This window comes from Carcharodon carcharias, chromosome 8, assembly GCF_017639515.1.
Source record: "Carcharodon carcharias isolate sCarCar2 chromosome 8, sCarCar2.pri, whole genome shotgun sequence".
NCBI lineage: Eukaryota > Metazoa > Chordata > Chondrichthyes > Lamniformes > Lamnidae > Carcharodon > Carcharodon carcharias.
In genome coordinates, this window is record NC_054474.1 from 83,068,102 (window position 1) to 83,083,657 (window position 15,556).

At 40.5% G+C, this 15,556-nt stretch overlaps 1 protein-coding gene across 4 annotated transcripts in view; it reads right to left on the reverse strand.

The window, feature by feature from the left end:
* Window positions 1–15,556, reverse strand: part of afap1l1a (actin filament associated protein 1-like 1a) — a 231,724-nt gene that overhangs the window by 78,562 nt on the left and 137,606 nt on the right. For 3 of the 4 annotated variants that reach the window (XM_041194165.1, XM_041194166.1, XM_041194164.1), the window contains 3 exons: window positions 8,961–9,055; window positions 7,331–7,442; window positions 30–128 (listed from right to left, as the gene is read on the reverse strand). In XM_041194165.1, coding sequence (XP_041050099.1) covers window positions 30–128; window positions 7,331–7,442; window positions 8,961–9,055 — 306 coding nt within the window. The remainder of the gene's footprint in view (window positions 1–29; window positions 129–7,330; window positions 7,443–8,960; window positions 9,056–15,556) is intronic. The other variant, XM_041194167.1, reaches the window with a different exon arrangement.

Genomic DNA, 15,556 nt, shown 5'->3' on the forward strand with positions numbered 1-15,556 from the left:
CATAAAATAATTAAATATTATGTAACTACATGAATGCTTATGTTCTCCCATGATCCTGGTGAGTGGGTAATTATTGTCAGCATCTTCATAATAGCCATCCTCGATAGAATTTGGTGGACTGGAACTGTCTGAAAAAAAAGGGAAAATTAGAAAAAGACCTTTTTTAAAAATCTGAAACCATGCTGATCATGTTAACTAACTGAACTAGCATACAAAAAATAGACTTGCATTTATATAGTACCTTTCACAATCTCAGAATGTTCCAAAGCCCTATACAACCAATGAAATACTTTTGAAGTGTAGAAGCTGTTATAATGTAGAAAACATGGCAGCCAAATTGTGAAAGCAAGGCCCCACAAACAGCAATAGGGGGCAGAACTTTCCCCCCGTTGGGGGGAAGTTCAGGAGTAGACACGTGGAGGCGTGCCTACGATCAGGGATGCGCTGCCATTTTACGTGGGTGGGCCAATTAAGGCCTGCTCAGTGTGACATCCGCAAGAAAGCGCTATGCGCTCCCTGTGCGGATGGGGGGATTCCCTGAGCCGAGTTAGCCCTAGCTAAGTGCTGCCTCAGGGAGATCGGCTCCACAACTAAAAAAATCTTTAAAAAATAGCAAAAAATAATTTCCTGACATGTCCCCTCATGTGACACTGTCACATGAGTTGGGACATGTCCATCACTTTTAAATTGACTTTTATTACATTTTTAAAAACTTACATGAAACCTCGTCTCGCCCGTGGATGAGGTTTCATGCTTTTTCCAATGCCCGCCAGTGCTCGGCCCACTAATTACTTTAATGACTTTGTCAATGGCCTCAATTGGCCATTGACAGGTCGGCGGGCACACAACTGATTCTGCTGAGCCCCCGCTGACCTGAAAATTTAAATGGGGTGGGGTGACATCGGGAGTTCTGCCTGACGTCATCTCCCGTCATTTGACACGTCGGCGAGCAGGCCCCGCCCCCCGCTCGCCGACCGGGAAATCCTGTCCATGAAAATCCATGATTTCCCCCTTCAAACAATTCCATTGAGTTACTGGGACATTACTCTTAAAAAATATATATAAATATGTTTTTGAGGGCCAAGTGGTTTTTAAATGAAAGTTAATTGTAAAATATTTTTAACTATTTTGCTCTCCAACAATGTTTGATTGGTGCAGTATTCTATTTTCATGTTTTTACACTTTTTTGAGTACTGTGATCCCATTTCATACAGTCCTCAAGTACATCCTTTTACTTATGCAGTTCCTAAAATATTAACAGAGCCTCATTATTCCTCACTTGTTTGCTTGAGGATTATCTTGATGCCTTATAAGTATTTTACTATTTGCCTTTCTCATAACACCTTTATTTACTGACTTAGAGTCCTCTCCCATTTCGACCACGTTTGAAATTTGGCCACTCTAATTAAGAACACAGCTATGGAGAATTTATTAAACATCTTTATATTTTACTGATTCCCTCAACATTTTTTTGAAAGCAGGCATCTCAGAATTATCTTCTTTGCCATTGGTCTCCCAGCCCCCTCTCTTAACGGGTACTTCCAAAGGTGTTGGTTGCATTCGCCTACCTTGCCTATTCAGTGATTCTTTATTGTTAGCTCAGTTTTGGTAAGCTATTCTCCACTGGGGCATCACTGTTGCACCCATTTCTTTCTTTAACTGGTATTGAAATGCACATGCTTTCCATTAGTGAATCATTGGTCAGCAATCAAGGAATCTTTTGTCTTCCTTGCTCAGGGAGGCTAAGGCCAATTGTATTTCCCCCAGCTGAGATCAGCTAATTCAGCACAGACCAGGAATCAACCTTTTTTTTTAGGAACAATTTCAGTTATCAGGATTGCTTTCTAGCTAACAGTTGAACCCAATTCATAATTTAAAGAACTTGTTAGATCTTATAAGTTTAAAGAAATTATCTTTTTTGGTGCTATTAACAATCCTAATTTGTAAAACCTTCTTGCGCCTAATAAGTATTTTTGTTTGGCTATGTGATAATTGCCTGACTTAAATAAGATGTGCTCAGTTTGCAAATGAGGTATTCGGATAATAAAAAGCAAGGACTCCACTGAATAATGGATATTGGAGTAGGTTCACACCTGACTTTACTGCAAAAACCTGGTTAGCAATTAATGAAACAAGACACAACTTCGTAGCTTAAATGGAAGGGTGGGGAGGAAGGTGGAGGTATGAAGGATCTCCCAAGGCACAGTTCACACCTCATTAGATTTTCTGTAAAGGTTGTTTTTCCTATACAGTTCATCAGTGCTACTGCATTTCAGAACCACTCCTCATCCCACTCTATAACTGAATCTAGAATTTGCAAGAAACGTTCCCTCTATTTTTTTTGGAATGTGCAGGTCATTTATTTATGTGCATAGCCCTGTGATTTGTTTTGCATGGTTGTGTACGGTAATTTAAAAGGGTCCAGCTTGTATGTGGCCTGCATAGGGACCTTTGCATTGCTGTGTGGCTGTGCAGCTTACAGGGAGCATTGCTTGTATGTCCCTGTTTCCAGCTTGGCACATTATACCAATGGAAACACAATGCAGGACAAAGCCTAAATACAGCAAAAATATTGTTGTCATGGTAACCTGCTGTTAGACCTTAGTTACATATCATGTGATTGCTGTACATTATCCTTTTAAGCCTACTTCTTATCAGCATATCATTTTAAGTGTTGGTTATTGATAAAACAATCACAATATAAAACATATGCAATATTTTAACGCAGGCAAGAATGATATAAGAAGGATGGAAGAATTTTTGCAGATGGGGAGGAATGTTCATGCCAACACACAGAGAGAAACCACTTGAGGATAGTTGAAGCATTTTCAGATCAAAATACATATGAGGCTGAATTTATTATTCCTTCCCTTCCCCCAATTCCACAAGAGCATTATAAATGAAAAATGTCATGCTTTGTTCTCTGACTTCAACACATTCATCAAAAGCCACAATGCTATGCTTCCTTTGTGATTTTTAAACAATCCCATTCCCTTACAAAATAGTATACAGTATTCCAAACTTAAAAAGCTGTAACTACAAACAAGAGATACATTAAACCATGACAGACTCATTAATTTATTCTATTTTTTCTAAAAAAATTATAGAGGTATTTCCTTAGATGTTAAACTGGCAAAGCTGGACGCAGTGGGATTTAAGATGAAAGAAATATAAATCATCTGAAGTGAGTGAATATCTTGGTGCTCCAGCCTGAGTTAGCAGATATTACAGTTCTGTCCATCATTGTCCTGAAACAACAATTTAGCCGCATACAAGGTACCCAGGAAAGATCTCATCAGATAGCTAAAAAATCTTCAAGAATATTGCAATGCAGATTTTTCCTTTGGTAAGCATATTGAAACAGATACACGTTTTTTTTCGCTCATGGGATGTGGGTGTCGCTGGCTAAGCCAGTATTTGTTGCCCAACCCTAATTGCGCTTGAGAGGTGATGGTGAGCTGCCTTCTTGAACAGCTGCAGTCCATGTATTGTAGGAACACCCACAGTGCTGTTAGGAAGGGAGTGCCAGGATTTTGACCCAGTGACAGTGAAAGAATGGTGATATATTTCCAAGTCAGGATGGTGGGTGACTTGGTGGGGAACTTGCAGCAGTGGTGTTCCCATGCATCTGCTGCCCTTGTCCTTCTAGGTGGTAGAGGTCACAGGTTTGAAAGGTGTGAATAAAATAGAGAGGGAGACTTTGGTCTTCACCTAATAATAGTTTGTAACACTTAGATTCTTAGACATCAGATTGAAAACTGCTTAATGGATTAATCACTGTAACAACACCATTAATCATATTAGCCATCATTAAAATGTAGGAGTTTGAACCTTTACAGCAAATCACAACAATCAGGGGTGAAGGGACCATGAAAGATATTTTCAAAAAAATCCAGGTAGTACTGTGTGGTCTCTTGTTGGTGATACTGCAGACTTCAAGATAATTGTCCACCCAAAAGAAATTTGCAATTGAACCTGAGTAAGTTTAGCTGTTCAACTCCTTTTCATGACTTGAATAGAAATAACAATTAGTATTGGGACCCACATCTTGGGACTGGGTATCACCTAAATTAAATATTCCAGGCAAAAAAATCTGTACAAATCTGCATGCACCTAAATGTAGGTCATTACAAACTATTTCAGCTTTCCCAGAATAAAAGGCAGCCTTGGTTGAAGGGAGGCAAATTCAAAACCAGTGAAAACCATGAACAAATGGCCAATCTCTGAAGCAGACTTTATTGGGAAATGGTGGAAGCATTTGGTATTGATTAATTCAGATGCAAAGTAACACTTTTGATCATGCAGCACTGAATTTAAGTGCCAATCTAGAATATGTACTTATTTCTTTGAAGCAGAATTTAAAATCCACATTCCTGCCTCCCAACCTTTTGACTCGGAGGGAAAACTTCTACCACTGAGCTAAGGCTGACATCATAGTTTGTTATATTTTTACAGCTCACATTGCTTTAGTCATTTTTTATTGATTTAAGAGGAAGAGAAATTACAGCATTTTAAATGGCAAATAATTTAGCTGTAAATTGTCAAAGTAAAAATTATTCTCTATGCCAGGTAAACTGATAATATAACCCCTTCCTCACCCCTTTCCCTACAACTACTGTCTTCAATTTACTAATGCTAGTATTCTTCTTGTTTTTCTGAATTTTTGTTTCTTTTCCTAAACTTCAAATATGGTGTCCCATGTGGCTTTCACTTTCCTCTGTCTTCACTCGGTTGAAATAGACTTATTGTGCAATTTCCTACTTTAAACTCATTATTTTCAGAGACCTCAAAACTGTAGAGATTCTTATATCCCTCAGTCTTTGCTTACTTATATAAGTTTTGAAAACCTCATCTTCTACCTGCCAGTACTTTATAATTTGTCTCAGCTTTTCTCTTATCATTTCAACTTTAGTCATATCCTGCTCTATTTACCTTGGCCCTTTACCTAGGCTGTTGAACTAAAAATAAGTTCTGATGAAGAGTCACACGGACTCGAAACATTAACTCTGTCTTCCTCTCCACAGATACTGTCAGACCTGCTGAGTTTTTCCAGCTTTTTTTGTTTTTGTGTAAAAAGAAGAAAAACTGTTTCCACCTTTTACTGCATTGATCTCTGACCAAACTGAAGGCAGATCTTCTAGAAATCAATTCAAAACACATTGGAAAGAATCAGATCTGGTTGGATCGGTGGTATTCACAGAAAAAATAGTGAGGGCCAATTGGGATATTGGAAAATTTTAACCTGGCCATAGGAAAGGCAAGTACCTAAGGGCTGTGAAGTGAATACCACTGTGTTAGACTGATGAGCTTAAATCACTTGAAGAACAAATTGATTAAGCTTCCAATGGACAGTGTGGCAGGGTTATAACATGTCTTGCCATGTGCTAGGCCAGTTATCAAGCAGCTGCAGTAAGACAGCCTGTCTTGCATCAAGCGATTGATTAGTTGCTCATGTTTTAATTAAGTGAACTTCATTTTTGAACTTGGAAAGTATTTACGGTTTCTATCATAAGACATTTACAAACAAATTGAGTTCCCTACACAGATATACATGGGGAATTAATTTTCTAAACAGCAACGTTTGCTGACCCTAAATTTCTATAGGGTTCTGCCAATCTCTTACTGGAGTATTCCTACGGACATTCAAGGTGATTATTTCTGATGTAAAACCATTGTCATATATAGACATTAGAGTCAAAATTGCACTGAGTAAGGAGTTATTATTTCAGGCAGTCTAATGCAATGGACACAATTTGCTTTTACATACATGCAAAATTAAAGCAAAATTAACTTCAGAGTCATAACAATCCTTGAGAGAGGAAAAGTGGAAATATTTCAGTTGTTAATTTATGGGATAAAACCTCGCTCAGCTTCAGAGAGAAGCAGCAAAGCTTCAGGGAATATTTCAGGCAGTCTAGCTAAATTTATTATCTTATATGATGACATTAAATCTACTGTTTAGTTCCACAACCTGATTAAGAAAAATCCAATATGCTGTGTGGAATCCAGATTACAGTGGTAATTATAAAAACGGCCATCTGTTTAGTACAAGATTATTTTGATGACCAGGGACATCAATGTGAAAGCAAACCCTTTGCAGAAGAGTTTTAATCAAATACAGATTGTAGGCTACTGTAGCTGCAAAATGGGGTCCTGAGAAAATGGTATTCTCTGGTTTAGTTAAGACATTGCTTACATTACAATATTTTATTAACAGCATAAATATTTAAAGGTTGAAGAGATGTAAGTGTGGACTGAAGGGGAGCTTGGTGGTTCCTGCACTTGTATCTTATGGACCTGGGATTTGTTCTGTAAACCTTCTGGAACCATGTTTCAGCTGACTGTCTGCTTTATACCCTATAGGCAGTCTTGGCTGAACAACTGCATGATGTCAGTTGCTGAATCACTAAGATTTTGGCCTTCATTTGTGGTCAAGCATATAAACTAGATTGAAAGATTGCAACATCATTAATAAAGAAAATTAACCACTATAAAATAACCATTCGCCACTCCTGACTTTGGGGTATGTACGTTTGTTTGAATCATTCTCTTAAGCTGCACAGACAATATTACAAGAATCATGACTGGGATGAATAACAATTCACAGACTCAGATTATTGCTCGAAATATTCTTTCCTCATGTTTTTTTTTTTATTCATTCAAGTGATGTGGACATCACTGGCAAGGTCAGCATTTATTATTGATCCCTAATGCCCTTAGGTAGGTAGTGGTGAGCCATCTTCTTAAATACAACTCAATACCTTGCTAGGCCATTTTAGAGGACAGTTAAGAGTCAACCACATTGTTGAGAGCCACATATACACCAAACTGGGTAAGAATGTCAGATTTCCTTCCCTAAAAGACATTAGCGAACCAGCTGGGTTTTTACAACAATTCAGTAGTTTTGTCGTCACTTTAACTGATAGAGTCTTTTAACACCAGACATTATTGAATCACTTGAATATAAATTCCACAGCTGCTGTGGTGGGATTTGAACTCATGTCCCTGGATCATTATCCTAGACCTTTGGATTGTTAGTCCAACAATATAATCATTGTGCTACCTGCAGATACGTCAATTTAATCGCACTTACAACCAGAGGTAAAGTGCACTCTTTCTATCCAAGGGAGACTTGTAAACTGAAAGGAAATGAGAGGACCATAATAATAATCCCATGCTCATCTTGCCACCTGAATTCAGCATGTCTGATGCAGAAGGTTGATACAGATGGCTTACTATTTCAATCATTTGGTAAAAAGACAAATGGCAGCTCTGTCACTTTAAAAAAAATAATTCAGGTGTTTCCTCCTCACATGAACAGGATACCTACTGCGAGAGGTGATGTACTCGGGAACTTTTCCTGGGCTTAATGGAACAGCTTCTTCATAATAATCTTCAGGTGGTGGCGTTGTGGGGAGAGGGGGTGGTGTATCAGATATGCCCTGAATAAGAGAGAAAGTTGTTTTATAAAGCAGAATCTAAGCACTTGAATTTCAGTACCACTACTGTATCCACATATGCAAGGTCCCACAAACAGTGATAACAACTAGATCATGTGTCTCACTGCCATTTGTTGAAAAAACAAAAGACTTGCATTTATATAGCACTTCTTGCAACCACCCAGATGTCTTAAAGCACTTTGAAGTGAATTAACTAAATTTTGAAGTGTAGTCAGTTTTACAATGTAGGAAACGTAACAGCTAATTTGCACTCAGCAAACTCCCACAAACAGCAATTGTGATGATGATCAGGTAATCTCTTTTTTTGGTGATTGGGGAATAAATGTTGGCCAGGACACTGGAGATAACTCTCCTGTTCTTCTCTGGAACAGTGTCATGGGATCTTTTACATCCACCCGAGCAAGTAAATGGGGCCTCACTTTAACATCCCATCCAAAAGGTGGCATCTCCTACAGTGCAATGGTCCCTCATTACTGCACTCAAATGTTAGCCTTAATTTTTGTGCTCGAATCCTGGAATGGGATTTGAACCCAGAACCTTGCAGTTCGAAGACAATATAATCATTGTGCTACCTGCAGATACGTCAATTTAATCGCACTTACAACCAAAGGTAAAGTGCACTCTTTTTATCCAAGGGAGACTTGTAAACGGAAAGGAAATGAGAGGACCATAATAATAATCCCATGCTCATCTTGCCACCTGAATTCAGCATGTCTGATGCAGAAGGTTGATACAGATGGCTTACCATTTCAATCATTTGGTAAGAAGACAAATGGCAGCTCTGTCACTTTAAAAAAAAAATTCAGGTGTTTCCTCCTAACAACTGAGCCACAGCTGACATGGGATAAACATTGACCAAGACACCAGGGAGAATTTCCCTTCATTTTTCTTGAATGGGACCATGGGATCTTTACATCCACATGAAAAGGCAGACATGGCTTCAGTTAAACATTTCGTCTAAAAGTGCTTCAAGTCTTGGTTAAATCTAACCAACACCAGCAGCCAATTAAATCACGTGGTTGACAAAATGAACAACAACTGAATCCAAAACTCAACTTAATTCCTTAACTTATTTGTTCTCCTTGTAATCTTCGCCTTGTTTTTAGGCCTTTATTCAAGGCTGTTTTTCAGTTGTGTTTTTTTTTAATTGTCAGCTATTTGGGGGCTGCATTTTGTAGGTTGGCATGTGTGTAAAACAGTGGGGAAAATTGTATTGTTGGCTCGTCAGTACATAACCATCCAGTGATAACTCAATTTTCTATTAATTCTATTGCCCAAAAAAAACCACAATTAACAAAAGAGTTAAAATCATAACAAATTTTACAGTTATTAATTGAACAAATCATTTGATTAAGTAAAAAGATTTGTTAAAGTCAACCTATCAATGATTAGAGCTATTTATTGACTTGATTTGTCAGAAATAAAATCACAACACCCACTCCTTTGCTACACTGATTATTTCTATAGAATAAATGACTGTCCCAGGTACTCAAAACTCACCAGTTTGGAATGGAGAATTTCTGGTGATGGCATATTAATCTGGTTTCCATCCTTATACTCCTCCTGTATGTCTTTAAGGTCACGTAGTTCACAATCTAAATTTGCACAAACAATATTCATACTTTACCTGTTGTGTACATAACACAAAAGGTTCATGAAGTGGTTTAGCTTAGCAATTAGTCTTTCTTGCCTTTATTTACAGACCGAGCATCACAGGAACAGTGAGATAAGAATGAGCTGATGAGCCCAAGCTCATCAGAACTGGAAATATGCATTATACCCTTCTCCTTCATTACTCCTTCATATAGCATGTTTTGTTCACAATACTCATTGACAATTAATTGTTGGTCACAAGTATTCTTTTCTGTAATACTTCATTTTGACTTGCTTGCCTACATTTTCTTCTCTTTTCATACTTAGGACTCCTGAGTCACATACTTACTTCAGAGTCTCAACATTCTGATAACCAAAGGGGAATTTGATTAGTCTTTTTTTTAAAGACAGCATTATTCACAGCAATGTTTGTAGTAATTTCAGGAAATTCTTCTTCATACATATCTGTGGATGCAGTAATCATGTAAGATATATCGTAATTTTTTTATTCGCTCATGTTGCTAGGCCAGCATTTATTGCCCAATTGCCACTGAGTCTATTTAAGAGTCAACTCAGTGTCAGCTTATTCTGCCAATGGATGTATTTATGCTGTTAAGTTTCTTTTTGTCCTTTATAGTTCAACCTGTAAAATGAATATTCTATTAATCAAAATACCTGAAAATATCGAGATAAAAACAAAAAAACTGTGGATGCTGGAAATCCAAAACAAAAAATAAAAAATACCTGGAAAAACTCAGCAGGTCTGGCAGCATTGGTAGAGAACTGTTGAAGGGTCATGAGGACTTGAAACGTCAACTGTACTCTTCTCCGCCGATGCTGCCAGACCTGCTGAGTTTTTCCAGGTATTTTTTTATTTTTGTACCTGAAAATATCTATCCATCAACATACAAACACACACTTTGAGACATTTCCATCACCTATCTACATAAAAATCCTGATTGCCTCAACTTTCCCAGGAACTAAACAGAAACAATTAGCTCTGAGCACATCTAAATCGGCTCCTTAGAAATTTTAGCCAATCATGATGTGTTCAGAGATGATGAATTAATAATGAATTTACAATGAGTTCCTGAAGAACTTGAGCCCACTAGAAAAACTACTGCTTACAAATATTTTACTGTTAGTGTCATCTCCTTTAAGCAGCCTTGAGTGCTGTGCTGAACTAGCATATGTTCCAATTCATTGTAGGAAGCAGTGTGACACATACATATAATAAAAATCTCATTAATAATTAAAACTTAATGACAAAAAAAACTTTCAATTGCCACACCCAAATCCCATCTCTTAAAATCCCTGTTGCCAGACATTGCCAACACAGCCGAGTGTAGCCTGTATAGAGTCAACAACGCTGGTATCAGTAATCATCACTAACACAAACTAGTTCCTTTGAAGTTTCATTCTAAGTTATCCCACAACCAATGGATCAGACCAAAGCACTGTAGTCCTGCCACATCCAATCATGAATTGTGATGGACAAGTAAACATGGAGGAGGAGGCTCTACAAAGTATCCCCACACCCAATGTTGGAGGAGCCCAGCATAATAATGCAAAGGACAAGGCTGAAGCAATCGTAATCATCTTCAGCCAGAAGTGCCAAGTGGATGATGTATCTAGATCTCCTCCTGAGGTCCCCAGCATTACAGGTGCCATTCTTCAGCCAACTTAATTCACTCCATGTGACATCAAGAACTGGCTGATGGCACTGGATACTGCAAAGGCAATGGGCCCTGACAACATCCCAGCAGTAGGACTAAAGACTCGTGCTCCAGAACTAGCTGCGACCCTAGCCAAGCTGATCCAGTACAGCTACAACACTGGCATTTACCTGACAATGTTGAAAATTACCCAGGTCTTGTCCACAAAAAGGACAAAGCCAATCTGGCCAATAAATACATCATCAGCAAAATGATGGAAGGTGTCATGGACAGGGCTAGCAAGTGGCACTTGTTTAGCAATATCCTGTGCACTGATGCTCAGTTTGGGTTCTGCCGGAGCAACTCAGCTCATTAACTCATTACAGCCCTAGTCCAAACATGGACGAAGAGCTGAACTCAAAAGGTGAGGTGAGAGAGTTTGCCCTTGACATCTAGACATTTGTTCAAGTGCAGCATCAAGCAGCCCTAGCAAAATTGAAGTCAATGGAAATCAGGGGGAAAATTCTCCACTGGTTGGAGTCATGCCTAGCAGAAGGGAGATGTTTGTGGCTGTTGGAGGCCAATCATCTCAGTCCCAAAGCATCACTGCAGAAGTTCCTCCGTGTAGTGTTCTAGGCCCAACCATCTTCAGCTGCTTCATTAAGGACCTTCAGTCCATCATAAGGTCAGAAGTAGGATGTTTGTTGATGAATGCACAATGTTCAATACCATTTGCAACTCCTCAAATACTGAAGCAGTCTGTGTCCATTCGCAGCATGGCCTGGACAATATTCAGGCTTGGACTGACAAATGGAAAATAACATGCACACGTGCCAGGCAATGACCATCTCCAACAAGAGAAAATCTTACCATTTCCCCATGACATTCAATGGCATTCCCTGCACTCAATCCCCCACTATCAACATCCTGGGGGTTACCAATGAGAAGAAACTAACTGCACCAGCCATACAAATACTGTGGCTATATGTGGTCAGAAGCTAGGAATTCTGTGGTGAGTAACTCACTTCCTGTCTTCCCAAAGGCTGTCCACCATCTACAAGACACAAGTCGGGAGTGTGATGAAATACTCTCCACTTGCCTGGAGGAGTGCAGCTCCAACAATACTGAAGGAGCTCGACACCACTGGGGCGAAAGTAATCCACTTAATCAATACCCCATCCACTACTTTACATATTCATTCTCTCTATCACTGGCGCACAGTGGCAGCAGTGTCTACCAACTGCAGGATGCACTGCAGCAAATCGCCAAACCTCCATCCACAGCACCTTCTAAACCCATGACCTCTTCCACCTAGAATCATAAGGGCAGAGAACAGATGAGAGACCACCATCTGCAAGTTCCTCTCAAGCTACATACCATCCTGACTTGGAACTAAATTGCCGTTGTTTCACAGAATCAAAATCCTGGAACTGCCTCCCTAATAACACTGTGGGTGTACCTTCACCAGATGGATTGCAGTGGTTCAAGGTAGTGGCTCACCATCACATTCTCAAGGGCAATTAGGAAAGGGAAAAAAATTGCTGGTCTTGCCAGCATTACCCACATCCCATCAAAGAATTAAAAAAAACACTATCTTCTTACATGACTTGGTGTCAAATTCTGCTCCTCAGGCAGAGTCAAGTGAGCTATGGAGGTGGAAATAGTCGTAGTGATGACACAAATGGATATATGGTCTGAAGTTCATCTTGGGGCCAAATATGACACTGAAGTTGCAACCAGTCTGGTTCTGTATGAGATAGTTGCCAGGAAAAGAGATGGAGTCAGTGGCTAGGGAATAGTTTTTTTTGACAGACACTGAAGGCAATGGGCGGAATTGTCCCAGATTTGCACTAAGTGCGATAGTGGACATAAAAAAAGGCGTTTTACCCACCGGCTGCAATGGCAGGCTTTTGCGCTGTATCATCCACTTCCCGCCTTATTAATTATACAGCCATAGGAAACATGCTGGATCACAGGCAGGCAGCCTCTGATTGGCCCATCATGCCATTACTTCACTGGTTCCTCACACTGGGCGCCAAATTTAAACTGCAGCTGCACACACACTTCTCAAGGCTTGTACCCCAGGAAGGCACTGGTGAAGGCATGGCCCCAAAAGCCAGGAAGAGTGCAGCACCCGATTCAGTGATGCTTCCTTGTATCCCTGGGATGCCTTCTGGACTGTGTGGCGGCCAGATGTGATGTCCCATACCCCAGCTCTGGCTGCAGGAGGCCCGTCAGTCTCACCACTCTGACTTGGGACTCAGTGGCAGAGGTGGTCAGTACCAATGCTGCACAAAAGAGGTCGGCAATCCAGTGGAGAAAGAGGATGAATAATCTCAGCTCTGCCACCAGGGTAAGGCAGCCATCTTGTCATTCTAAACTCAGACACTCACAAGCCCATCACACATTCACAGGCATCTCACTCATTGCCAGCTCAAGGGACATCACCACTCAGTCTCTCACACATCACCCACATATCCATCTAGCCTAATCTCCTCTGGAGACTGCCTCCTCAGCCCTCACCAACTTGAGGCCACTTGCACAGATCAACATGTGGCCCCACACACACCTAGGGATACCCCCCCTGCCCTTTCCCCAGTGCAGCTCTCAACCTTGTCTGAGGCCACTTCTTCTCCTTTCCCAAGCAAGCCCTTGCCCAACAGCTATTGAAAAGCCACCACTGACTTATGGCTGGTCTGGTAGGTTGGGACTTGCCCACAAATCCCCTTTAAAAGTGATGTGGTGCTGCCTGTGAAGTGTTGCGCTGATGACCACGAATGCTGCCTGAAATAAGGTAGACAAAGCTCGAAGTCCTGATCGAATTGCAGGTTGCCAGGTGCACGTCGCTTATGTACAGTTGTGAAACATGTCGGCCTGCAATCATGCCCATGTGCCTGGATGATCCAGCTTGGGAGTGGGGGGGGGAGGGGGGTGGTGATTCCAATGAGCAGGACTTATAATGAGATGCTAAAGTATTGAAATTAGATTCCCAGCATGTGGTGGCAATGGGAAACGTGGCCTGCTACCGACGGGTGGAGCGAATGATTGCAAACTGGTTTCACAATGGCGTTAAAAAACAATTTTTGGCCTTCCCACCATATTGTCTGCTTACACCCACCCACTGCCAATGGGATCAGATGATTCTGCCCACTGGTCCAATATTTAGGTTGAGGAAATTTCTGCTTATCCAGTTTTGGATGTCAGATAAGCAGTCTGATAATTTAGTCAGTAGAGAGGTGGCGGTGTAGTAGAGCAGGGTGTCAACAGTCTACATATGGAAACTGATGTATTTTTACATGATGTAGCCAAGGGGTAACATTTAAGTGAGAAATTGGAGGAAGCCAAAGATAGATCCTGGAGGAAAGCCAAAGTGCAGGCATTGGGTGTGGAAGTAGGAAGAGAGCTCATTGCAGCTGGCTCTGGCTGCGACTTGATAGATAAGAATGGAACCTGATGAGTTCAGTCCCACACAGCTGGACTCCAGAGGAGAGGTAATGGAGCAGGATATTTTGGAGAACCATGTCAAAGGCAACAGACAGGTCGAGATGGCTGAAGGAGACAGTTTATCATGGTCACTGTCTCAAAGACATGGATTTGGGAAGAGACTACAAATTCAAGGACTTGAGAGAAGAATGAAACATTTGAAAATAGGATGGTAGCTTGCAAGGGCAGAGGGTTCAAGGGCTGCTCTTTTGATGAGAGGGATGATGGCGACAGATTTTAAGGAAGATGGACAGTACCTGAGGAGAGTTAACTATTAGCATGGAGGTCAAGAAGGGAAGTTACGCAGTCATTGGAGGAGGAAGTGGCTCATGGACAAGATGAGCTGACAGAAAGCATGAGGTAAAATAGAAGAGAGTTCAGGGCTAGAGCAGGGTGAAACCTGACAGCAAATAAGGGAATCAGCAGAGCCAATTGAATCAATCTTAGTGACAAAAATGTCCATGAACTTCTCACATTTATTACTGGTGGCAAAGTTGAAAGAGACTGGTGGGAGGGGCTTACTAAAACTGTTTACAGCAGAGAAAAGATACCGGAAGTTACCTTTGCATTTTAGGATGATGCTGAGTAGTAAGCAGTTTGGCAGAAGACAATGCAACCCAATAGTGTTTTATTCGTTCTGGCCAGATCTGACAATGAATGGCAAAATCAATACCATGAATTCTCAAGTCTGCATACATTGGACTTAAGGGAGTGGAGATGAGGACCAAACCAAGGGAATGAGCAGGTTGAGAAAGAGTAATGGATTTAATGGGGCTGAGGGGATCGAAGGTGAAGGTATAGTTTAGCAAACTGGAGGCTGAAGAAATATTGTGGTGAATGGTGGGCCAAAATCTAGTTAGCTGTGGTTGCAAAAATGCAGTTGTAAGTGAAGTAGGGGAAAATTATTTACCAGGGGCAGTCACAGAAGCAAGTAGGGTTGGGATGTGAGTGGAGAGTGAGACAAATAAGTGGTTCGAGTTGGCCTTCTCTGTGATTGATATGATGAGAGTAGCGAGGCCAACAGAAGCATGCATGGTAATCATTTGAAGGGCTGAATGGTAACCTGAGTGCTTTATATGAGGCTGCATCAATCTGGAACAGAGTGCAGAGACATGTTATGTCATATTTTAACTAATTGCTTGACAAATAAAAAGAAAGCCTTGCATTTATACAGCACTCTTCATGACCACCAGACATCTTACAGCCAATGAAGTATTTGTTTGAAGTGTAGTCACTGTTATAATGTAGGAGATGCTGAATTCGCTAATTACAAACTCCCACAAATAGCAATGCAATAATGACCAGATAATCTATTTTTGTGATGTTGATGGAGGGATAAATATTGGCTTGGATACCAGAGATAAC